The sequence below is a fragment of the Mycena indigotica genome (genome assembly GCF_014461135.1).
Source record: "Mycena indigotica strain 171206Taipei chromosome Unknown Mind.scaff0015, whole genome shotgun sequence".
Classification (NCBI taxonomy): domain Eukaryota; kingdom Fungi; phylum Basidiomycota; class Agaricomycetes; order Agaricales; family Mycenaceae; genus Mycena; species Mycena indigotica.
In genome coordinates this window covers 139,838-166,075 of record NW_023503014.1, presented here as the reverse complement: position 1 = coordinate 166,075, position 26,238 = coordinate 139,838, and the positions used below count along the sequence as shown (strand labels likewise).

Genomic DNA, 26,238 nt, shown 5'->3' with positions numbered 1-26,238 from the left:
TTTAAATGGTTATTCCCTAATAACAATAGCAGACATGCTCATAAGTATGTTACTACCAGGTATATATCTGGCTACCAAATACATACTAGTGTAGGACATACCTTCCACATAAATATAGATAATTGTTGCATTTGTAGGCTTCTTCTTGAAGGAATCCATCACATGATCTGGTATCAAATAAGCCAAAGGCAATGAATCTTGCCCTACATGCCCATCTAGAACAGTATTACAAGTGAGAAAATAGGGGAGTTCACGGTAGGTGGGCAAAACACTGGGCAAAGAGTTGGGCAAGACTCTGGGCAAGTAAATATTTTATTGCTTGCCCAAAATCTTGCCCTGGGGTGTTCATGGTAGGGCAGGGCAGAGCTAATTAAATATATTATGCAAGTGTGATCTATGCCCAGAAGTGTGACTATCTTATCAATCTGATCTATCTCTCTTGCCTCTTGCCACCTCTGCTGCTGGTCCGATGCCCCAAAAGACTGAGCGGCAGCGCGACACTGATGAGATCTTGGAGATGATTGGGATTATGAAGGTCCTGGAGGCCTTCCAGGAGCTTGAGGATGATGAAGACGACACAGAAGATGCAGCCACTGAGGATGACGAGAGCATACCCATCTCCACCATGCTCACCATGGGTCTTGTTGCACTGCATGCCCAACGCTATCTCAATGAGCGCCGTGTCATTCCGAAGGGCAACATTCTCTCGGTGCTGCTTGAGGACTGGAAAACGGGCTTCCCCGACTTCTTTCGATCCTATCTGTGTGTCACCCCGGCTACGTTTGATGCCCTACTGCATGCGATAGAGGACGACCCTGTATTCCACAACAACTCAGACACAGCAGAACAACTTGCGGTCAATTCACAGCTCGCCGTTGCCCTCTATCGCTTTGGCCATTATGGCAATGGCGTCAGTGTTCGCAAAGTCGGTCTCCAACTTGGACTTGGATTCGGAACGGTTGTCAAATCAACTCGCCGTGTTATCGCAGCCCTATGCCGTGATCGAGTTCGCAAGTCCGCGATCCGCTGGCCTACCAATGAGGAGAAAGAGAAGGCAAAGGAGTGGGTAGAAGAGCACTCCTGCCCTGCATGGAGAGATGGCTGGCTTATGGTGGATGGAACACTTGTCCCACTCTTTGCTCGTCCAGGACATTTTGGGAACAACTGGTTTGACCGCAAATCAAACTACTCTCTCAATGTCCAGGTCTGCACCACTGCCTCTGATTGTGTCCAGCCAACTCACCCCTACTCCCAGCTTATCACCACACCAGATTTACGAATTGTCGACTACGGAATTGGCCTTCCCGGCAGCCAGCATGATGCTACAGCCTGGAAGATGACTCGGATTCCCAATGAGTTCGTTATCCTGCTTCCAAATGGCGAGTGGATCTGGGCGGACTCTGCGTACCCACTTCAACTCTGGCTTATGGCTCCATACAAAGCGTAAGCTTCTGTCAAACAATTGAACTTGACACTTACCTGCGCTTCAGGCCTATGAAATTTGAAGACTGGAATGAGGTCTTCAACTACTATGTGGCGAATGTCCGTGTTCGCTCAGAGCATGCGGTTGGCTACCTCAAGGGCCGATTCTGCTCACTTCGTGGGCTTCGCCTAAGAATCGACGATCAAGAGCACATTGGTTTCGCCACCTACTGGATTATTGCATGCATGGTTGTGCATAACTTTGCAATGGTCCATGAGCGCAACATTGATATGGATGCTGATGCATTTTTCCTTGAGGGTTTGCAGCATGTTCAGGCAGAGGCGGCTCAAGAGGCTGCAGCAGATGCTGATGCTCGTGATATTGAGCTTGCGGCAGCAGAGGAGCGCCCGTTGCGAGATCAAGGAGATGCTATTCGAATTTTTACGTACAGAGAATACTAACAACGAGGACGATGTATTGTAGATACATAGAATCATTCATGGTACGCTCCCGAGAAGTCAAAAGCAGGTCCATACCAATCTTCGGCTGGCTGCTGCTGCGTCTGCTGCGTCTGCGCTCGTGCCTTGATCATCTCCAGCTCTCGCTGATGTGCCCGCTCCCGCTCATGGGCTTGAAACTTCAACATCTCCATCTCAGCATTGTGCTTCTCCCGAATCAAGCGCCGTTCGTGGTCAAACTTGGCATCGAGTGCTTGACGCTTTGAGTCGCGTTCTCCTTGTAGTAGCCCAGCAAGTGTGTCCATGGGTCCCTTGCGCTTGGTCACAGTAGGTGGCGGAGCAGCTGGCCCTTTTGGCTGGATTTTTGGGCGGGGTGTGGTAGCAGCAGGGGGGCGTGCTGGTGCTGGTGCAGCACGAGGTGCAGTGGGTGCAGCAGGCTTGAGTGGAGTCGATACAAGGGCAGGCGGGGGGGCTACCGAGGTCCGATATGTCGTTGTCGTCATTTGCATTGCGATCGGCCGCAATTTCCTGCAGTTCTTCTTCGTCCAAGTCACCGAACTCACTGCCTGGAGGCGGGCCCTCTGAATCCATGGCCATATCGTCAATCTGGAGGCTCAATTTCAGTATAGTGAATTATAAAGACACTGTGTACGCACATCTGAGGTTCCACCATGCCCGAGCATCAAGTCGAGCCCCTCGTCAAGTGATGTCATACTGTTCGAGCAATGACGCTGGTCGGCAACAGGGCTGCCGCGCATAAGCTGCGCCATGCGCAGGAACCACGGATACTTGCTCAGCACCTGTTCTATCATAAGTCAGTCAACAGCATAGCAAGAAAAACCATTTGCGGCGCACCAAGTAGATTCGCAGCATCATCTGGCAGCTCTCCCGCTCTCCCATTCTCTACTAAACCCGCACCCGTTTGCGTAAATCTCGCCAGCTCGCGTGTTGTGATGCCCCGCATGCTGAAGGCATTTTGTCAGCAAAGAACAGCTACGAGAGATGGTAACACACGCTTTAAGCCGACCGCGGACCTGGGAGACAAGGTTCTCTGGCGGAATGTGAGCCCAGCGCGCGTCGCAGGTGAGCGTCTTTTCCGCAAGCCGTTTGTGGTGGTCTACGGGTCTTGCAGCGGTTGAGTGGCCGGCGTTGGGCCCGTCGCCTTTTGTGAAGCCCAGCGCAATTCGGCGGGCCTCATTGTTCTCGATGTGGGTGATGAGGGTCTCCGAGAGAGCTGGTTCGTGCTTCCAGCTGTGTCAAAATCAGTAAGATGACAGCACAGAAGCAGATACGTACGGAATGTCAGTGACACTTTCTGTCATCCCATCTGTCTTTTCCAGCTTCAGAACAGGTGGTGTCTCGTTGGCCTTGCTGCTTCTTGCTGCCTTTGTCAGCGGCTTAGGTTTCGGGGTGGTCTTGTTTTTTGACCCTTTTGGGCGGCCGGCTCGGCGTTTTTCGGGCTCCGGTGTGGTGTCTGAGCCCTGTGCAGCACGCAGCTGAGCTTGCAGACGCGCAATCATTGTGTCCTTGTCCGAGTCCGCATCGGACACAGACATGGCGTCGGCGATGGCAAAGGGAAGTTTTCGGTGTGATGTGCCGCGTCAGTCACGAAGCTTAGATAATAAGTTCTGCCTTGCCCAGCGAATAAAAGTTGCCCGCCGAATTTCGGTGTGCAAAGGCAAGAAATAATTTATTTATAATTTCCTAACGTTTTGCCCACCTGTTTGCCCACCCTAGCGTGAACTCCCCTAATGCCATCTGTCAGTTGAATAAACCTTATAAACTCAAGTATGTACCATAAAATTGTTGATCATTTTATATTATTATATTACCATTTTTAACCGTTTTTAAATGGTAATAAACGTTTACTAAACGTTTTCTTACCATTTCCGTTTAGTTTACATGGAGGTGTAAATGAAAACTAAATAGTTGGAGCCCTACATGTTGGCCACACCCGCCGCCCGCGACGCCTCCCCCGTTGCTTCTGCGCCCGTTCCTCGATGGCATCAGTCAGCGGGTGGCCGATGCATCCCGGCATGGTCTCGGGCACGAAAGCAAGCTCCGGCGCCTGCTCGTCGAGCCGCTTACCCCAACGGCGGTGGCTGAAGAGGATCTACACGCGCTGCGTGATCTTCAGCAACGTTTGAGTGTCCACGACTGAAAGAGTTGATAAAATGTACTAGATGTACAGTATATTGCAACGTTTATGATATACTTTATCGAGAATATCTAGGCGACAGCAGAACATAGACGGAAGGAAATGGAGACAAAGTTTTATTACATGCATCGAGGAGAAAAACGGAAGACGATGATGACCGTTTGCTGTCCGAGACAAGAAATATATAGATATACACCGATATATATACTCAGGCTGATAGAAATAAAGCTGTGAAGTACGTGTATGGAAACAAAAAATCCTCCACAACAGCACGTATGCAGGCAAGAAAGGCCTCCGTCTCATCGTGCATAGTCATACATATACTCCGAGGTCGCGACGACAACCCAGCTGCATTCGTGAATGTCAAGTCGGATTTTAGAGTGCCTTAGAGGTGCGGAGGGAGGATCGATGAGCGGGACAGACAAACAGTGTGCGGTGCTAGAGACCGACATATTTGTGCTAGCCAATGGTCGTCAGCTGGGTCATGATCACAGTGCGTGGACGGGACACGCACCAGTACGACGCCCATATTCACCATCTTCCACGTTAGTCTTAGAGGCACCTGCCGGTGGAAGTGCGGCCTGAAGGATGATATCATCGTCAGCCACGGTGTTTCCCGAAACACAAGGCCAGCGACATACCCAATGAGTCCGTCATCCACCACAGGCGGACCCCGCGGCGTCTATCAGGTTTCTCCGGCGCAGCATCGTGTCTCGCCCCCCTCCGAGTCTCCGCGGGCTGATGAGGCAGAGAAACGAGTGGAATCTGGCTGGAGGGACAGCTCCCTAGGCCCCCTTCTTGCCCGAGTGCAGCCCGCGGTCAGTCGGGAAGCAGTGTGTCGGCGCGGGACGCACATCGAGTCCTGCCAGTGGGAACGCAGAGCCGCCCAACGGGCTCTGCTGCTGCATCCTGAGAATGGTCAGAAAGAAAAACCGGGCAGAGTCTTTGCCCCACGCACCTGTCGAGGAACCATGTCGCGCCCTATTTTTACTCTAGACCATCTGTGGGAGGGAGGGCCGGTGCGTTACGGATGCCGAGTGGCAACGACCAAGATGGCGAAGAAGAGAAAGTGCAAGCAATTTGTGACTTGTGACGCATGGCACCTTCGCACTGCGACTCCATCCCGGCACTTGTCCCACTGGGTCGTAGCAATGTTCGTCAGGTCGTCAGGTCCGCCATCTTCGTCAGGTTGATGGGGATCTTCGTCAGGTGTCGTAAGTACCCTTGAGTTTTCGTCAGGTCGTCGCTGAGTAATCTATTATTTGATCAGCGGAACGAATGATATTGAACCCACCCTGCCGGGGGCTTCGCTCCGCCGCGGGGCCCGCTGCGCGGTGCGTCCCCCCCCTTCCTCTTTCTTGTTTGCTCACTTTTAGGCCGTCTTTGCTTTGGGTTGCGCACCCCGGACCCCGACCGAGGCTTCGCCCCGGACCCCACCCTGCCAGGGGCTGCCGCTCGCCGCGGAAGCCCGCTGCACAATTCTCTTGGCAACTGACGAAAATATCAAAAAATTCATCAAGGATCTGCAGCGGAATGACACCTGACGAAACTCAGCGACCTGACGATCTGACGAACATGGATTTCGCCCTGTCCCACTTTCATGGTCCACACGTCCACCTATGCAGCGGCAGCAAAATGAGAACCGCATCCATGCCCTCAACGCGGACAACCTCCCGCCCGAGTTGACGCGGCAAGTTCCAGTTTTGGTCCCTCAAAACCGCGCTCGTCTGCGATGTGAGGCCGAAAACATTGATGAAGCGATCAGCGCGCTCAGGGCGCAGCTCGTCCGGCTGGAAGAGCAGCGCAAGGCCATACGCGAGCTGCTATCCACCGTCATCTTCCCCGTCAACACGCTTCCGCCCGAGATTTTGTGCCGCATCTTTGGGGAGACGGTGGCCTTGACCAGGCCAGAGAGAGTTCCGTCCACGCTGCTCAACATCACCGCCGTCTGCCGCCAATGGCGTAGGATAGCCGTTACCGAGCCCCGCCTGTGGACGACGACGTGCTATCTCCTGGGTGGTCGCTCATACCACCGGCTGTTCGACCGTTTCTTGGAGCGCACCCAGGGGCTCCCGATCACCGTTCACATAGACCAACGCACAGGCACCTGGCTGCCACCACACCTGTTCAACTCCTCCCGCCAGTGGCGGGAAGCGAATCTATCTATGAGGCCAGTTATCACAAAAAATTATTTGCTTGTGGTTTGTGGTTTATGACTTATAGTTGTGTTCACTTTCTGTGGTTGAGGCCATCTTTGTGCTTGTGGCATATATGGTTGAGGTTTTCATTTCCGTGGTTAAGGTTTTGATTTGTGTGGTTGAGGTTTCAGGGCTGTATTGTAAGTGTCTAGAAGCTAAAATTCAGATTTCCATCAGATTCAGATCAATTCATCAATGCTCTACAACAAGTTAATACTCTTTGCAAAACTCCAAAGTCTGGAAAGCTTTACTTACCAGGTGATTTATCTGGGGATCTTGCAGTTCAAATGTTTGAGGCTCTCTGAAGCTTGGTGAGACCAGGAGAATCTAGATATGTAGAAGGTAGTTGCCAAGGGGGTCCCAACTTTCGAAAATCGGATATACCGTCGAAAGGTTTTTTTCAGGCCATCTGGGACCCCCCCCCCCCCCCTTACCATATGGGTAATATATTCCCATGATTGCACATCATGTGACCTGTTGATGCGATCAAAAGCGCCGATAAAATACACATTTTGAGTCACATTCAGTAATCTCCTCTTACTTATGAGTAATATATAGGTCTTGAGGCCTTATAGAGTCACTAGTAGACCATCCATGGCTATTTGTAATCAATGAGCAATGACATATTCATGACACCAGTCACACTGTAGTCACAGTGCAGCCTAACCAAGGTGTTGTAGGCCTTCCCATAGGAAAGTTGCAAGCATATTATATGCCTACATAGTATTCCATGCTAAAATACTACAAATGTAGTACAAAGCCAACCTCAGGCCTGCCAGAACCCCCCCAAACTTTTGTATAGCAAAAGTTTTTTTCACCACCCCCTGGGACCCCCCCCCCCTACCCCATGTCCGTGATAAGGATCTTGGGACCCCCTTGGTAGTTGCCTTAAACTGCAATAGCAAGATCGATGGGATTGATCGCCATCATAGTATCAATTTGTATGTGATTTAAATGTGGGTAAGTGGTCTAATGTATGATACCTTAAGCTCAAACACAATGAACATAATCATAAATCTCATAGCACAACCACAAACCATCAATTGAGAAGCAAAAACCATGTAGACCACCCACCACAACCTGGTAAAAAACCACAACCATAAAGCTGTACCATCTTTAAAACCTCGATGGAAAGAGCACAGACTCAAATAACTAAATTTTTGTGAAAACTGCTCTTATATCTATCTGCTGCGGAAGGCAGTCGTTATGTTGCCTTAAACTGCGATAGCAAGATCGATGGGATTGATCGCCATCATAATATCAATTTGTATGTGATTTAAATGTGGGTAAGTGGTCTAATGTATGATACCTTAAGCTCAAACACAATGAACATAATCATAAATCTCATAGCACAACCACAAACCATCAATTGAGAAGCAAAAACCATGTAGACCACCCACCACAACCTGGTAAAAAACCACAACCATAAAGCTGTACCATCTTTAAAACCTCGATGGAAAGAGCACAGACTCAAATAACTAAATTTTTGTGAAAACTGCTCTTATATCTATCTGCTGCGGAAGGCAGTCGTTATCCCTTGGGATTCGGATTTTCCTCACCCGGAATGGTCTTGGACCTGCAAAATCTGACCAAGCTCACCCTCAACGCCGATATCGACCCACAGCCCACAAAGTACCGCGCGTTTTCCAGCGCGCCGCGGCTCCGCGACCTCGCAATCGGCTACGCAAGGTTGATTCCCCAGCTCGGGTTCCCGCTCGGCCAGTTGTGCAAGCTGACTATCCTTACCTCTGCGAGCTCCCGCGAGCTGCTACCCGTCCTCTCCCAGCTCGTGGTGCTACAGGAGCTCGTTCTCGGCCCCATGTGTCAGTTCTTGAGCCTCAATTTCACGGACGCACATGTAAGGGCAACCTCGCGAGGCTCGAAATCAGAGTCCTGAGCAGAGGGGGAATCCTTAGTGAAACTACTACAACAGGAAGGGACGCTACAGACTCACCTGAGCAGAGGGGGAATCCTTAGAGAACAAGCCAAGGAGCCCTCTGCTCAGGTGCACTACTATATACTAGTGACCGGAGTAATGATAGAGTGACTGCATAGTGACGAACGACGCATGGGAGAAGTCAGGTGTCGCTAATGGACCCTAGGTGAGTGTCGAGTAGCCCTCGAAGCTCCGGAGAGGCAGGTTTGGGACCATGATGCCAAGGGAAGAGCCCAGGCATCCTTAGAAGGCCCAGGAAGGGCTTCGGGGGGTCCAGACTGCCTCTGGGCGTCTCCGCTTGTGACCGTGACCGTGACAACCGGAATCGGAATCGGAATCGATTCCGGGTGTGTGACCGCGACGTGACGGCCGGAAACGGAGAGGGGGGGCATGGAGCGGAGAGGGAAGGAGTCGGTCTAGCCCAAGGGCCGGGGAGTGTCGGAAAGGACCAATGGGAATGGCGGCCAGCCATGACCACTGGAGGGTAGCGACAGGAGGGTCACTGGGAGACGTCCCCGGACGTCTCCAGAGAGGTGGAGGTGTGAGGGCGTGCAGCCTGGGGCGCTGCAGTAGGCACGAGCCTTAACGGCAGTAGGCCTCACCCAAAGGAAGACCCGATGACGGGGGCCGTGGTGGCGGAGTGGGGGCGGAGCCATGGCGGGGCTCAGCCATCCGAACGTAAGCCCGAACGCTGACATAGGTTGGGGACACCCAAGAGGTCCAACGGGTAGAGGTTGCAGGGAGACCTTGATGAGCGACAGCCCAGAGAGGCTATAAGGCCATAGGCTCAAGGTCTCAGAGGAAAGTGGTGCGGCCACATCCGGAGAGGTCTCCGATGGCATTAGTGATCCTTGATGGTGACTCCGGAGAGACTCCCAGAAAGGGGTGGCCATGGGAGTTGGAGGTTGGGGACCACTGGATGTGGGATGTGGTGGGAGAAGTGGAGGAGGAGCGTCAGGGTGCAGGAATACAGAGACTCGGGTGGAGACACGGAGACGCGAGTGGAGACGCGGAGACGTGAGCGGAGACGCGGCGCTTGATGGGATCAAGTGACGGCATCAGGGTTTCCCCTGACAGCACATATCGAAATGCCCGCCTTGACGACCCTTGATCTCCTTGGAGAGAAGACCTGCGAAATCCTCGACTATCTGCGCCTCCCGCACCTCGCCCGCCTGCGTCTGTCCAAAATCAGCAAGTACGCTGCGGACAACACCATCCCGCAATGCCTATCCCGCTCCTCGGCGGAAGTCGCCGCTTTATCGCTCGAAAATACTGCCTATGCGGCGTTCTGCGCGCTGTTGGACGACTCTCTCCTCGGTTGTGCCCTCGCGGAGCTGCGCGTCGCGGCACTGAGGACGACCGCCGGCGAGGACACGGCCCTCGGCGCGCTCCTCTCCCGCGCCGACTTTCTTCCACGTATTGAATCGATAACCCTCGCTGTTTCCGCCGCGGCCGACGTGCGGGCCGCCGCTGGCCCGTTCTTGCGTGGCCTGAAACGGCGCGTGGCTATGGCAGGTCTCGGGCATGAAATGGAACTCCGGCAGTTCCTCGTTGAGCGGCTTGAGCCTGAGCCTCCTGCACTAGATGGCATGCTCGCGGAGGACGTAGATGCGCTGCGCGATCTGCAGCGAGCCTTGGCTCAGGCTCATGAGAGAGCTGTCGCCGTCAACTCGGAATGAGACTTACTTACGTTCACTGCGTTGACGCAGGCCTGGCTGCCATATCCTATTTTGTTTCATGGTTTTCTAACTTTTCTTGCTAGTGCTCTCGTATCGCTACATACCCACCAGTGGGCCACCACGAACTTGAATCTCACAACTGACTCTCAAGTTCCCGGTTGGCGTCAAGTCTGTCCAGAATTGCCCTTAGTGGCTCTAAATCATGCGCTCGGTACAACTTTAATGTTCGCAAACAAAATGTTGTGCGTCCTGCAGTCGGCCGACGGTCCGACTGTGCCGGATCACGAGTCCGATGACTCATCAGCCCTCTGTCTGCTGTTGACGACGATGCGACGACGCGAATTGGACGACCTAGGGGCGCGTCGATGAGCCGAAGGATGTGGTACGTATCAGGCGCTGTCGGCGACGTGGGTTCTGACGTTCTGCAGAGCCGCGCTCACCCGCCGCAAGATATTCCTCGACGAAACGCATTCCCTTTCGAATTCTCTTGAAACGCGTGAAATGAGAGCAATGGTGAATGCAGAAACAACTCCACAAACAACCAAAACACCCAAATCAAGGTCTGTGTGTTCAGGGCTCCATGGAAAGTATATCCATGCTGCAACCCATAAGAGCAAGATGATGATGAACAAGTTGAGGAGGTGAAGGTGGTGTGAGTGTGATGGGATCACTGATGACAGTGATGATGTTGATGATGGGAAGTGTGGTGCTGGTGGTGGTGCTGGTGCTAGTGTCGGTGCTGTTGTAAAGTTGGGTGGAGAGGAAGGAGGTGTTGATGTAGGATAGGACAGATATGACATACTAAGTATGCCTCTTGTGGCCAAACATCCCCACAACAACAACCCACTCCAAAATGATCCCAACCCAAAACCAACACCAAAACCCAAAATGGCAGTGGTCACAGTCACAGTCATGTCTGGTATGTTGTTGCTGAAAATAGATACATTACCTGGTCCCTTTGTTGTCTTCATCATTGAGGGAAGAACAACTAGCATCAAGAGCATCAGTTGCCACACCATAAATGGCATGAACAACTCCAAAATGGGTCGCTCCATCCAAAGAGGGCGACGTTCCATAAAGGGAAGCGCATCTGAGCATAGTTTCCCCATCTTCATGTCTTCACATCAAGCAATAACTCCAATGACCTGTAAAATCAAAACAAATCAGCACTTGTTCAACAATCAGAGGTTCGTCGTCGTCGTAGGTGTTCTTGAGGGTCAACAGTTCCACTTTCCACTATGGGGAGCAATAGAACCGCTATGGGGGGTGTGTTGTATTCTGGGGCCTATGCTACAATACAGCGCGAATATATACCTGGGGCCGTCACAGCCTTACATAATCCCTGGCCGCGGCTGCCGGTCACATGTCTCACTCTGAGACGGTTTCAACCGTTTGTTTTGTCTCATCCCTCTTCAATCTACCCCCCTAATTCATCCTGAGACGTCTCAGCTTTCTATGTTTTGCTTCAGAGCGCGTTTGAGCTCATACGCGTCCCATATCACGTTTCGGGGCCTCCGGCCGGCCACGGCCCGGTCCGAACTGTTCCAGAGTGATTTTGGGGGTCAAAAGCACCCTTAAGCGGCACTTTCAGCTCTTTTCCCCCTAGGGATGAGCACGGGACCGGGTCCGGGCATTTTTTACCTGACCCGGTCCCTAAACCCGCTAAGCCCGGTCCCCTCCCGGGTCCGGGTCGGTCCCGTACCCGGAGATCCCGTGGGTGCATCACGTGAAGTAGTAATTCTCAATAAGGAACAATTTGTAAGCTACAAATCAAGTACGCGACTTCTTATGAGCTGTTGCAGCATCCTCATCGTTATCGCCCGTGTCAGCAGCCTTGCGCTTACCCTTCCACCGACGGCCCATATTCATTTGAATTGCCTCAATGATGTCATTATTCCGCACTAGGTCATTGCGACTCCAGCTGCCTAAGCAAAGACACTTGCGAATTGAAGCGCCCGTGAGTCGATTACGTGTGAATACGAGAAGTTGTCGTCCTTGAGAGAAGACTCGTTCAACTGCTGTCGATGTTGCTGAATATGGATTAGAGATATCCAACGACTGGGCCAAGGCTCACATGGTATGCTCAGATAATCCAAGGCCATGCGAGAGAGACGGGGATAAATAGAGCGCCGCTCCCACCACCATAGCAGTGGCTCCTTTACCCCCCCATCAACGGGCTCAGCCAGATAGCGTTCAAGCTCTGACTGCTCTGCGTCTACCATGCCAACATTGTACGACAGAAAAAAATCCGAGACTTCATCGAGGTTTGCCATGCTCGATGACCGGCTAACCTATGTTAAGTCAGCAACATGATAATCAGAGCGAGACCATGCTTACGGCCCCACTGCTTGTGCCCCCAATACTAGTCCTGCCTACCATCTCGACGTCCGAGTCGTTGAGTGTTGTATATGTCGCAAACTCGTCTTCGACCAGCTCTCGAGCCGTGTCAATCCAAGCTTGATCCCAGTTCCGCGTTCTGAAGTATTGAAGCTTAAGGCTCGGGTGCAGCACTGCAGCATAATTAGTTATCACGTTTGCGAGGAAACGAACACTAACCCATCGCAATTCGATAGATGTTAGAGTCATCAGTGCGGGAATAGTACTTATTCAAGGTGGCCTTCGCAAGCCGAAGCGCTTTGCAGATAGCGGGATCGACAATCCTAACGTCCACCGTTGCGACCGTCGTTGTAATAAGATCATCGATTTTGTCCATCGTCGGAATGACGTTGGCGATGGTACTCTTATTGTCCGCCGAGAAGATCGTTGTCGCGTTCTTGAAAACCTGACATGGTATTAGTAGTCGAACAATTCATAGTGTAGATATGTACCTGGAGAGTATATGCCATGTCATCGAGAATGGCCCACTCAATATTTGAGATCTCGAATTTACGCAACGCCTCGAGGTCACGATTTCCGGTAACCGAGTTAATAACGTCCTTATATTCGAGGGCGACGACCAGCATATCATACGTAGAGTTCCAACGTGTTCGAACATCACGCGGAATGAGGCGCACACGCATGTTGTGGTCTCTACATGCTCTACGCCAGGCTGGTAAGGCAATCGTGGTTGAGTTGACGATGAAGAAAGCAAGTTTTCGAATCTGTCAAGCTTTAAGCACGTAAGAGAAATCGGATGTCAAATCTACCCGAGATATTGCGGTCTTGAGTGCCTTGGCCGAGTTAGTATAGTCGGAACGCTGTTCGTCGCTGAGGTTGTCAAAGGCATCCCCCTCTTCGCCAAGCTCATCGGAAAGTTCCGTCATGATGGATGCATCTAGGTTGTATATGAGCAACGAAACATGAGACGATGCGACTCACCATCGGCCGTATCTGCAAGATCACGAAGAGAGTCCGTGTCTTCGTCCAACTCCAGTGGAGGTATATCGTCATCGTGTATGTCGGAATGATCCTCGCCTTGGCCAGTCCCCTCCCCGTCCTTCGTTTTCTTCTCAGGAGGCTGGAAAGGACGGAGGAAAGCCTTGACCGCCAAGTTAAGGGTATGGTTGAAACAACGGACCCGATTGACAGTGTCGAATGCATTGTTGAGGTTGTTGCCAAGAGCACCTGTGTAGCCCAGTAACCTCTGTAAGCTTATCAGGTCCAACCCAGCGGGTTGGACCTGATAAGCTCACAGGGATATTATCCATCCCCATAGTAATGAATAAAGATTGGCTAAAGGATTGAATAATTCTGAACAATTTCATATGTTCTTCTAGTTCTTGCAGCCCAAGTCATGTCCAGTGCCTCTTATCAGTCAAACCATAGTACGAATAATTTTGAATATCTTTTATCATTTTTCTATATATATATATATAGGTACTATCTGATATTTTTCCCTGAAGAACTTCTAACTTCTAACATGATATTCAAAACTTATATAGTAAAAGGTGCAGCTGAATACGAGCAGTACTATAAGTATATATCAGAATTTATAGGTAGTGCAGCCAAGTCATGAGGCCAAATGCTAGTGTAATAGTCGTATGTACATTGAAATTGTGAGTTGTGTAGGTAGAGCAATATTAGATGGTGACGTTACTATAATGAGGATACGCAGCAGCAGCAAAAAATGAGATCCATCTAGAGAAAAGTTGACCAACCAGTTACGCGCGGCTCCCAGGCGGGCCGCCCTTCTTCCCCTTGACCACATTCCTTTTCGGCCCGTTGGTTGTCGGCTTTGTCGTCGTCTGCCCCTTTGTCGTTGCTGTTGATGATTTCATCTGCTCCAGCAGGCTTCGATAGGCAGAGTTCGATAGCTTCTTCTTCTTCTTCTTCGGACGTGGCTCAGTGTCACTCTCGTCCTCCACCTCAGAGCCTCCATCTCCGAGTCCACGCTTGCGCTTTGACCCCGAACGCAACCCCTGACCGGGAACCTTTGTGTAGCTGCTTGCCCTCGGTCGCTGATTTTTTCCGTGTTAACCGCTGTGGCCGAGTTGTTGTTGCTTTGGCACTTGTCGACCCCTGAGTTAAGGTGGCACTTTTTGGCGGAATTCTCCGAGCACGATTCCGAGCGATGCTTCCGCCCTCTGGTTCCTCTTCACCTCCACGCAGTTCCGACTGCGAGTTGTCATGGTCGTGAGACTTGGATGGCTTGGTTGGTTTCTTCTTCGTCTTTGTTTGCCGCCCTCGCACTTTGCCCTTGTCCGACCGTGTAGCACGTTGGGAACCTGTAGGCTGCGGTCGCTTCCCGGCATGAACCAGCTCCATATACTCCTCCTCGATCCGCTCCCGCTCCTCCTCCGAATTGACTTCCTGCCAAAAGCAGGTCTTTTGATCAATTGCTTGGGCCAAAGACCGTAATTGGCTGATCTTCTTCATCGCAGATGGAGACATCCAGGGGCATCCTTCGGGCCACCCAACGAGATGGACGCTGAGGTTGTTCACGATGCTGTTTGGGTAGTTGTCGTAATTCATCCGTGCTTCCTTTCGAGAAGTGCGGACTAAAACGTCTGGTTAGAACGAAATTCGTCGGTGCGATATGCAAGCAGACCGACCTAGCCCATTCTTGATAAACTTTTGACAGTATTGTCGAAGCTGAACAGTGTTCATGCGCTCGATGCCTGAGAGAGGGTTGAGTTGAGTGCTCACGCCGCATTGAGTTAGATGGAGACAATACCTTTTGCGGATGATTCGGCCCAATCAGCGAAGTCTTTCGCAACCTCCGCTTCCGTCATCCCATGGCGCTCGTACATGTAGCGAGCGCCGCCGGCGGTCGACGATTGTTGGCGTTGTCAGTGTATTGCTGCTGTTGGTGGGTGCAACAATGGAGAATGAAACAACGTCGGTGCGTTTCTTGAGGTTTGTCATCTAGAGCAGCTTAGAATGGGGGCTGTATACGATAAATGGAAGTACTTACCATCCCACTCATTGCATTGACTGTTCCATATATGTCTTTCGCCTCTGAAAGTGCGTTCGCGCGGTTGCCGGTATTTTTGAGCTTTTTTCGCGCATTATACTCCGCCATAATCTCCTCCGTCTTGTCAGGGCCAAAGTTGATGAGCTCCGGGTTTTTCTTCACTCGTGCTTGGGCAAGAATAAAGGGAAGTGGCCCTTTTCCTGCTGCTCGCCGTTCTAGAAGAAGATAAGCATAGCAAAGGCAAGGAGGAAACAAACGGACCAGCATTAACACATCTATTATAGTACCCAATCAACGCACTCCTTTGCGAGGTCTTGCGCTGCACCTTCCACAATTTCGACGCCTTTAGTTTCCGTTCCACCAACCCAGATCGAACGTCGTATTTCTGAGCAAGTTTTTGTACCAGCTTTTCCTGCTTGCGACGGAATTTGACTTGGAAGGTCGCGAGGTCGTTGTTAAGGTTCTGCAAATGTGCCTTGCGAGCACGCTGCTGCGAGCGAAATCCAGGGCCCTTCTTGACTTTGTTGCGGCTACGCGCTGGGATGACATTTCCAACCTGCTCACTGCCAGTCGTGACAAGTGGGTTGGCACCCCAGGCGTCTTCACTTTCACTGTCAGACGGGATGACCAGACGCCGTTTGCTGGGAACGAAGGTAGCTTTTCCAGACTCGTTGTCGGAATCTGAGTCGTCGTCTGAGTCCGAGTCATTGTGGTCGCTGTCTCCATTCGAAGGCGGCTTTGGCGGGCCATGGGCCTGTTCTTCGGGATCATATGCAGCATCTGGTTCTTCGTCGGCAAAATTCGTCGCCCCAAATTCACCAGCTTCCGCGCTCATGGTACTTGTCAGCAAAGCAGTCAAGTTGACAGAGTGCTAGGTAGATACATCAGAGACTGTCGGACAACGAGTGGAGATAGTCACTTACCGGATGGCTTGTGCTTTGAGTCTTTGACGAAGCGGGATTCAGGGCTAATGTCACAGGTCACAGAGCGAGGCCAAAAATGCAGTAAAATCGGAATAAGTACAAGTGCGGCAACGTATGTGATAGATGTGACGAGGGTATGTAGTCGAGCAGCGAAGCTATAAGACAGGAAAATGTCTCAGTCCGTCCTCCCACCTGAGGCCCATGCGCTCAGAAGCCGCAGCTAAATCATCAGCACTTGCAGCGGCCTCGAAATCAGCCTTCGTCTGACAGCCCTGATCAACCCAGCGGAAGAGCCCTCCCGCGCTGTATTGAACAAAGGAGCTCCTTGTTTCGCCGCTTTGAATGGGGGTATTGGAGTGGAGGAGAATGGCGGAGGGGATGAAGATCGTGCAGCCTGGCGGAAATCGCACAATGAGACGGAGGTCCCACAGTATGAGGTGCCCTCCCTGATCCGCGTTGAATTTCCCCTAGCGCTGTGATCGCGCACCACCCCCACGCTAGATTTCCGAAGTCGACATGCGGCGCACAGACTGCAGTCGCGAAATTCCATGTACAAGCCGCAAATTCGCTGTTAGCAAATGGCCAGCGAAGGGCGGGGGCCCAAGCGCGCAACGCTGCGTTGGCCGTCTGATAAACGGAGAAGAGTGTCGGAATCCACAAAGAGAAGACGGCTAAAAGAGTCATTAGATTGAAGTTCTTCAAAAGACGTTGCGTATGTACCTGCTGTATAGCCGGCAATTCGCTTGAATGCGGCATTTCGCAGTAGATCGTCAGTTGCGGCTTTATTCTCACCGGAGATCACAAGTTCTCCAGGGGCCTATGCACCGGTCAGCATGGTGTAGTCCATAAGAAGAATCATGGACCGTCTGACCGCCTCCATGCGAGACCCCACGCGCTAAAGCGGCGAATTTGGTGGCAGCTCGCCGATGAGCCAGCTTCTTGCTGCTAAGTTGGACGCGCTGGGCGCCCCTTTCGAGCGCGGCATTGGCTTCCTCAATCACGTCGTCCCAGTTTTTATCCCGAGGGCGACCAGCAAGCAAAGCAATAAGTCGGCGTTTTGAATCGAGGATAGGGATAGTTTCGCTGCAAATCATCTCAGCACGCAAAAGTCATTCATTAATAATAAACAACGCACCCATTCCTCCAGTCAAGATACTTGACGCCTGATTGAGCGAGAATTAGCTCCTTGTCCTTCCTGCTCCAATCAAAGCCGTCGACCACTTGCGCAAGCTCCTTTGGCGCCATTGGCCGGTGGGGATGCCCTGTCCAGGCCGGCTTTGTGTGTGGGAGCCCAGCTGCGTCCGTGTCGATGTGGATGCAACGCGCTCTCGCTTCCTCGATTCGCTTCAAGGCCACGACTTTTGCATAAGGCGCCGCCTCCTCACGCTGCTTCTTCCGCTTTCCCGACTTCTTCCGCTTCCATGGGGCTACGACTTGCTCAGTAGGCCCATGCCCATGCATGACTTCAAGACGCGCTGTTGCGGACAAGGCGCTTGGATTCTCCACCTGCTGCGCCGTTGCGGATTCGTCTTCGGGCAAGGCTTGCCCGGGCAGGACTTCGACATCGGGGTCAAGAACTTGATCTAGCGCAAGCGCCTGTTGCTCGGCGAATCGTTGCGCAAGGAGTCGAGAGACATCGGCCTCTTCGAGCACTACCTCTGAGAAAGTCGTGCCAGAGCGCGTTTTTCGCTGGAGGAGACGCGCTGCAAAAGTTCTCGGTAAGCATGCTTAAGCCGCGCAGGAAGACGGCCAGGCATAGCAGGGCCTTGGTGAAGGGTCGCTCAGATGGCCAGGGGCGGCTTTCTTTGCGCCCACAACACCAAGGCCTGGGCATTGCCGGGCAGGAGGACGTAAGGGTGGGGGGTGATCACGTACGGCAGGCGGCGGGAGAGGCGATGGCGGTGGGTGAGGTAACTTGGGATCGGTTTGGGCTCGACATGCTGCTGGCAGGTCGGCGAAGTCGGAGGAGTAAACAAAAGGTGACGGATCACCTGCTGCTTGTCACGTCACACCTTGGCTGGCTTGTGATGAAGCGCAAACGCACTGTGCGGATTGTCACCGCCTCAGACAATGGATTCAATGAGCTTGAGTCCGTTACTCTTGGACCTGTTGCCCAGATGCAGCGCTCGGAGGCTAGTCGAAACGCACATAAGAAGCGCCTACTTTGTATGTCCTTACCTTCCGATGACATAGCCACTCAAGTTTTATCAGCCATGACCCGACAAGAACGCGACCGTCTTCAAACGTCTATCGTAACTCGAGCCTCAGACGACGAGGATGAACAAGCCACCAATGACGAGCATAATTGGGTAGACGTCAACGACATGCTGGCGGGTGAGGAGCCCATAGAAGTCAGCAATGCTGGCGGAGAGCTTTTTACGAGCCTCGAACAGGATATCGCACGTAGAGTATATGGGCGGTAAGCAACTTATCTTTTGCTTTATCTACCTTTCTAATGGCAACGACCTAGCACTTACATTGACTATCGAACGCGTCAGGATAGGACACAGAGGCTAGTCGATGGTTTCAGGCGTCAGATGGACTCGATGATGAAAGCATATATGGACTGGACTGCTCTTGGTGAAGACGAGCGGGAAGGTGTGCGTTGGGCAGACGTGGCAGACGGTGGCTCCACATTGAGGCTGACAGTCGTCAGCTTATTCAGTACGTGGTTAGCGCCTCTTCCAACAGTTTACTGACTTGAACACAGCTCGTAAAGTTGTAACACTGGTGCTAAATGCAAACGAGAGCATTTGCGGCTCCCTAATTGCCCGCGGGCTGATTCCCTGCTCTCCAGTCCTGCCGTCTGTGGCCATCACAATCGAGACTATGGAGCTTTATCGTGTCGCCCATCTGCGCTCCCCACGACTAGTCATCCAAGCGTTCGTCAAAACTCTATGCGACCTGCAGAAGGTCCCATATCGTCCACATCTTCGAGCACAATTTTCGACCGCCTACGATTTGTACCTCGACATCCGTCGTTTTGCTGAAAAGTCCGTTTTGGACTTACTTGGACGGGGCGGCCTCGCTTGGCGAATGAAAAACGACTGCCCTGCGTGTGCGTACAAGCTTGAGGGCGAGGAAGACCTGCTGTATGACCGCCTGCTCACGATTGACGGCAACAACTCCTTAAAGCGAGTGGATGGCGGCCGCTCTGCCCAACAGCGTCATGATGACCGAAATGGTGGTGGAGCATACTTCCTAACTCGGGAAGAAGTCGAGGTTTGGGCGAAGGGATGTCTTGAGGAGGCCGTACCTGCAGATGACACGCCTAATCCATGCGAGGATCGTTGGCAGAATATGTCCGAAGAGATCACTTCCAAAATGTGGGCCGTCTTCGATCAGACCGGAATCTTCCTGTGCCTCTGTCGACACGGGTTCGCTCAAGTCATTGTTGAAATGATCAAGAGCGGAGAACTGTAAGTACTTTCTCGCGACTCACCATATATGCATGATTTCTTATAATATTTCAGATCCAAGTACCCATTGGCTGTAACTGAGGCGATACTCGAGTATCTCGAAAAGAATAACCTGCTTGCCTATGACATCGGCTGTAGCATCAAGAAGACCATTGCGCGGAGCCGCCTTGCGTCCAAGGCCGAGCAAGCAGGCCTCCAATGTGTTGTCGGCCTATTTCATGGCCACGCTCACAACCGCACCTGTCAGTTATCACATCTTCCCTTGTACGTCGAAGGGACAGGGCTCGAAGACTTCGAGGGATGCGAGAGGGCTTTCTCTCGGTCCAATGCGCTTGCAAATGCATGTCGCTATGCAAGCCCGTTCCATTGGAAGCAGGAAATATCGTCGTACTTCCAGCATGTCGACAATGCTGAGACGTACCCGAATCTCAGTAAGCTAGAATGCTTCTATATATTACTCTCATGCTAATACTCCACTAGGTACCTTTCTCTGCAAAAACTACGCACAGGCTTTGGATATTTTGGCCGGGGAGGCTGACTTGAAGGACGCAATGGCATTACAGGGCATCGTCGCTGAGGAGGAGTTTGAAAGGGCCCTTCTCGAGGAGCGGCAATATCTTCTCGGCCTCTTAGGCAGTTCGAAGTCGAAGAAAGAGACGGGATCGATGGAGTACCTGCGAAAAACTTCAGAAACTCGAGGAGGACAGGTATGTCGGCATTTTTCACTGCAATGAGTAATCTGACTCTGTCTAAAGGAAGACACTTGCTGCCTTGACACGAGAAAAAACCGCTGCAAATCGTCCGGATGCACCATATCGTCGCAGCGCTTCTGGAATCGACATCAAGATACGTCATGCTCGCGAGCGTATTGGGCGTGACCTTGAGGCAGTACAGGCTATCGAGGCTGAGCTCGAGATTGAGGCCCGTTGGGTGGCGGGTTCAGCTGAGTGGAGCGCTGCAGTCGATGAAATACGCAAGTTTGAGTACCGAAAGGCTGTGGATACCCTGGAGCTGTTGATCGTGCAACGATTGCTCGAGCTGACCAAGATGAATCAATCAGGCACATGTTCGTTCTCTCACTTCATAGTCTACCTTTTGTCTGACATGTCTCAGGCTATAAACAGCGAAGACATATCGCGAAGTCCTTGCAAACACGATCAACGGCCATAAAGAACGCGATTGAGCGCTATAACCAGAAAGCAGAGCTTATGATTCCGCGCCGCCAAGTGCTTAGCTGGGATAACGTCATTGACTATGCTTTCCTGTCCGACTTCGACCTTCTTCGTGATGACACAAACTCCCTTGAGGGCAAGAAATGGGCGATACCAGCATTCCGAGTGCTTATGGACCGCTACTTCAAGATACAGCGCGCACGCGAAGAAATCCAACGACTGAATATGGAGATTAGGCGGGTCATCACATGGATAAGAGACGAGAATCGACTACTACGTTACCACGAACACAGACTTCGAGCAGATGGTAACATTGCATTTGCAGTGCAAATTCAAAGCTATCGGGAGCGCCGCAGCATCTACGACACAGATCACCTTTTCAAGTTTCGGCAGTTGGCGCGAAAGTATGGCAGTCGCTTTACCGGAAACCTTGAACCAGGGGTTGCTGTGGTTGGAGTAATGGGTGGGCCGGAGATGGAGTACTTTGACTATGAGCTTGTTGAAGCTGAGGAGTGGGATGGTATTAGTGCAGAGGAAGGTGCAGAGATAGAGGAGTCAAATGATCTTGAAGCAGTGTCGAATTTGGCATATAGGATATCGATTATAGGCCTTGACCGTGGGGAACGTGGTGATTTGGCTGAAGACCTGATATACTAGATAGTAGTATTTAGACTTGTCATGAAAATGATATTCAAAATTATTCGTACTATGGTTTGACTGATAAGAGGCACTGGACATGACTTGGGCTGCAAGAACTAGAAGAACATATGAAATTGTTCAGAATTATTCAATCCTTTAGCCAATCTTTATTCATTACTATGGGGATGGATAATATCCCTGTGAGCTTATCAGGTCCAACCCGCTGGGTTGGACCTGATAAGCTTACAGAGTTTACTGGGCTACACAGGTGGCCAAGAGCGTCGTTCTGAGTGTCGTTGGAAGTCGCGTTATCGCCGGCCCATGCAAGAATCTTGGAGAGAGTTAGCGAAGGAACTGACACTGAGAATGGTATACCTTGCTGGAAAGGTTGTAGCGCTGCAGCATCTCATTGAATTCGCGAGCCAGCGTTTCCCCAGAATGAGACTTGGGCACCTCGTAGATATCGAGCAGAAAGACCAAGGGATGGCCTTCGTGCTGGAGATGCACGGTCCAGGCAACGAAAGCACGATGGTTGGGGGATGTCCAAGCATCCGTGGCGAAAACTCAAACGCCCCGGATAATTCTAATGGCTGCCATCAGCGGTAGGAATGGTATTGAGAATGGACAAACCTCGAGCAGGTTGGCAATACGACCTGCACAACGTTCGTAAGCCGCATGCAGATCACGCGCAACAACCGTAAATCGGCTGGGGATAGTGAGCTCCGGCCGCCCAGCACCGAGGAGCTCCTTGAGTTCGCGGTCTTCGATTGTCCGCAACGGACGTGAAGCCTCGGTAAGCCACCGCACAATATGACAGCTATTGGAGGATAAGTCGAATGTAGGACAGTGAATGACGACTCACCGGAATTCTGGTTCAGTATGCATGCGGTTAGAGACACGAACAGGCCGCTGGGCAGCATTCGCGAATGACGAAAAGATGTTGCCGTCTCGAGGGCCCGTTGCTGAGGTGCCGGACAAGCGCTCATCCACCACAATCTTTCCCCAGCATGCTCGTGGCGTGCTTCTTTAAACCAGATGTCGACGAACGATCCGACGAGGGCTTGCCATCCAGCTTAGTCTGGTAGCGCTTCACGCCCTTGAAATCACCTGTATACTGAGTGAGAAGAAGGGTCAAAAAGGCTAGCTGATTACGCACCTTTAGGGAATGGCATGGGTATACCCACGGGTATCCAAGGGCCTACCCGCACCCGTACCCGCACAGCCACAGTACTCATACCCGCGGGTACGGGTATGGGTTTACCCATGGTTTGGGCAGGCAGGGAGGAAGAGACAGCTTGGTTATTGTCCGGAAGGTGGGATAAAAAAGCTGCACAAGAGCAGAGTCGAACGCAGAGCATCTTGGACACCACAAGGGAGCAAAGCCAGCTGAGTCATCAAGCCACGGGTAACACTGTCGCTGACCCGTACCCGTACCCGCGCGGGTAAAACCCGCGTACCCGCGCGGGTATGGCCTACCCGTGCCATTGCCTACGCACCTTTTCCCTTGCACCGTTTGGCTGTGCAGGCAAACGCTTGATAGACCCGGCCGTCTGTCTCCGTGAGTAGCTTAACATCGGGGTCGAAGAACTGATAGACGCCGGATGTCCACTTTGCGGCTGGAGAGGCGGTGAGAATGACGAGAGACCAACCAAAAGACAACCTTACTATCGGGTGCTTGTGTGTCTGTGTTATCCAGCTCCTCCACAGACTTCTCGCGCCCACTGCCAGACGATAGAGACTTGCTCTTGTGAGAGCTGTCTAATATATGGTTAATTCAAGACCGAAAGAACAGTGCATAAAGGGAACTCACTCGAAATTGAGGCTGCAACTTTCTTAGCCGTAGTTTTGACGGACTTGCTTGCACGGGAGATGGTGCTGGCCGCCTTGGAAGCGGCACGGCCCATCCGTGCGCTGAGAGAGGACATGGGGATGGTAATGGGGATCCAGAAGAGGCATTCCCCAGCGTTATAAGCCATTTGAGCGTTCCTGGAAATGTGCCCAGCACAAAAACAGGAGGTAGAAGAGGAGCCGGTGCCTGGATGTTGCCATAGGTTGGCTAGGGGTTGGATGAAGAGTCGTGAAGGCTGAAGGCTTGCGCAAGGCTGTGACGTGGCCTGATTTGATTTGATTGCATGATGGCTATTTCTAAGCAGCTGGGCCCGCCGGGTAGACCCCGGCCGGGCCCGGGCCAAGCCGGGTATCATGGAACACTGTCCCGGCTCCCGGTCCCGGAGCACCCGGCCCATAACACCCGGCCGGGATGACCCGCACCCGTGCTCAAGCCTATTTCCCCCCACCTACGCGTCCCGCGCTCGACACTCTACCACCTCTACCTTTTGGCTCTCAACGGGGATCTTGCCAGATCAATTTGAAGGACTCGCCGGCCCACAGCTGTTGTCCCCTGTACGTAGAACTGCACTCGAGTCTCGAAGAATGGTTTCAAGTTCTAGACTGTCGCTCTTCTATCCAGGCTATTTATTCTTTCTGCAAGCCTCATGGTGCCAGTGGATGCCTACCGGGCGTTCCTTCCAGAAGAGTCGCTGCGCTGACTCCCCCAAGACACGCACCCACACCTGACCCACACACACACACACACACACACACACGCACGCTGGCGGTGTTTGGAGTCATTGGTGGCCACACACACGACAAGACAATTACATATAAAAGGTGGGCAGAAGTGTCGCCCTGGGCTCTGGCACACTCTCCCGTTAACTTCTTCTCCGATGGGCCGCCATTGCCAACGCGCCAAGGGGGGTTCAAGATCCGAATCACGGATATAGGGTCGGAAAGTTTTTTTCCGACCCTCCGGGGACCCCCCCCTCCCCCCCTCCTGCCATATAGGGTAATATGTTCCCACGATTAGCATCATGTGACCACTGATGCGATCAAAAATTGGCATAAAAAATTTAATCTTTGTGAAACTTTTTTTTTTCAAAAAAATTTATGTATCTGTATATGTATGTGTGTAGGTATCTATATACCTGGAACCCTCAAATACACATGGCAGGCCATATCACTGTTCAATATGTTCACCTCTCATCAATTACCTGATGATGGGCCTGTGATAGGGTGTACTATCCAGGCTCATGGGCCTGAAAGTATATAGATATAAGTATGGGGGGTTGTGAACTATAGAAATGAGAGTGTATACACTATATTTTCAGTGTCTTTACACCCATATAAGGCCCAAATCTTTTATATACAAAAAGTTTTTTTTACCCTCCGGGGACCCCCCCCCTCCCCCCTACCCCATGTGCCTGATAAGGATCTTGAACCCCCCTTGCAACGCGCCACCCGACCGGCACCTGCAGCCGCGGCCTGTGAGCCGTGTCAAAAGCTCAAGATGAAGGTGTGCATTTTCCCTGCGTGGAGTGCTTTCTGCAAGGGTTTAAGTAATGCTGAACGGCGCACCAGTGTATGGTTAACGTTGACATAATGGTACTACCTGATGCCAATGACCACCGGCGCCCCGGGAACAAACTCGTTGGCCCGCCTTCAAGTTGTTGGCAATGCACGGTGCTCGCACGCGCATGTGACTCGGGGTGCAGATGTGCCAGTGCCGCGGCATTCAACGCAGACACTGGCACTGGCGCAAGGACGCCCGGGCCGCGGCACCGGCGGCGCCGGCTTTCTTCGGCCGTGAAGGTGCAACGACGCCAGACGCGGCAGCTGGCGTGGGCCCGGGCCCCGGCATATCCAGCCCACACCACAAATGGCCAAGTCGGTGCCACCAGTGGCAGTTGCACCGTCGTACCAAGCGCTGTGCCCCAGTGTCCGTTGGAAGCACCAGTCGCGTATGGAGACCAGTATCCGCAGGAGTGGCTGCGAGAATACGACTACACGCAGCCTGAGTACGGGTCATGGTGGCGCAGCTCGTCGTGGGCCTTGAATACGGTATCGCAGTGATCAGGGCCGCTCAGGCTGTATAGAAACTGGTGTACTCGTAAATACTACTAGTATGACATCTTGTATACGATATTACGTACATCAGGAAAAGTCAATCTTCCTGGAGGCCCTGGCAAGCCTGTCAAGGGCCACCTAAATTCTGTCATCAATCTGGCGTGGCTGGCATAGCTGTTCCGGCTGGTGCCAGAGATTTGACAGAATTTGATAAACCATACCAGAATTTACCCTCGGAAAACTTGCTAAGTCCCACATCAATCATGTACCATCATTTTATCAATGATCATCTTTTCTCTGCATAGTAACGCCTGACAGATGGCGTGATATTTTGCCGCTTTCTCTTCTTCCACCACATCCCCCCCCAAATTTTCCCCCTTCTCCTCTCTTGCTCCCCTCTCCCGCCCATAATCAACCGCGTAGCACAGACTCGTTCCTTCCTTCTTCTTGGCGACCACAACCAGTGGCGCTGTGCGCAACACATCGCCAACGATACCGGTGCTGGGAGGAGCATTGAGGGAGCCTGTGCGGGCTATTTGGGTGCGTCCACTACGTTGCCGTTGTCCTTTATACTGATGGCTTGCATTCTGCTCTTCCCCTGCCCTCGCCGCGACTCTCACCCACCCTGAGGCCCCGTCGTTGCCCGCGCCGATATCGCACGCCGCAGACCCGCGCACATCGGCGCGCGTCTCCGGTGCAAGTTGCGCGGCCCGTGGCTGGGTCAACATCCACGTGTGCGTCTTATTCGTCCACCCCCTTCGTTTTCTCCTTCCATGCAGCATGCTGACCTGTGCCCCAGGCCCGCTCTCGCCCCCCCTGCCCCATGAGTATCCACTTCGCCTGTTTTGGCGGTTTTGGCGCTATGATTGGTAAGTCATCAGCGCATTTCTGGCATGCTCTGGCTGAAACTTCTCATGTATGCTCTAGCGTGGACTATGGGTGTAGTGTGGAGTATGGCGGCAGCGGCAGCGGCAGCG

General features: G+C 52.3%; 1 protein-coding gene across 1 annotated transcript; it reads left to right on the top strand.

Moving 5' to 3' along the window:
• Positions 1-469: 469 nt before the first annotated feature.
• MIND_01329600 (DDE Tnp4 domain-containing protein) lies at positions 470-1,884 on the top strand (the record flags this gene model as incomplete). Its single annotated transcript, XM_037369746.1, has 3 exons — positions 470-1,204; positions 1,256-1,443; positions 1,491-1,884. 3 exons carry the CDS (start codon positions 470-472, stop codon positions 1,882-1,884), a joined length of 1,317 nt encoding a protein of 438 aa, XP_037213742.1.
• Positions 1,885-26,238: the final 24,354 nt, after the last annotated feature.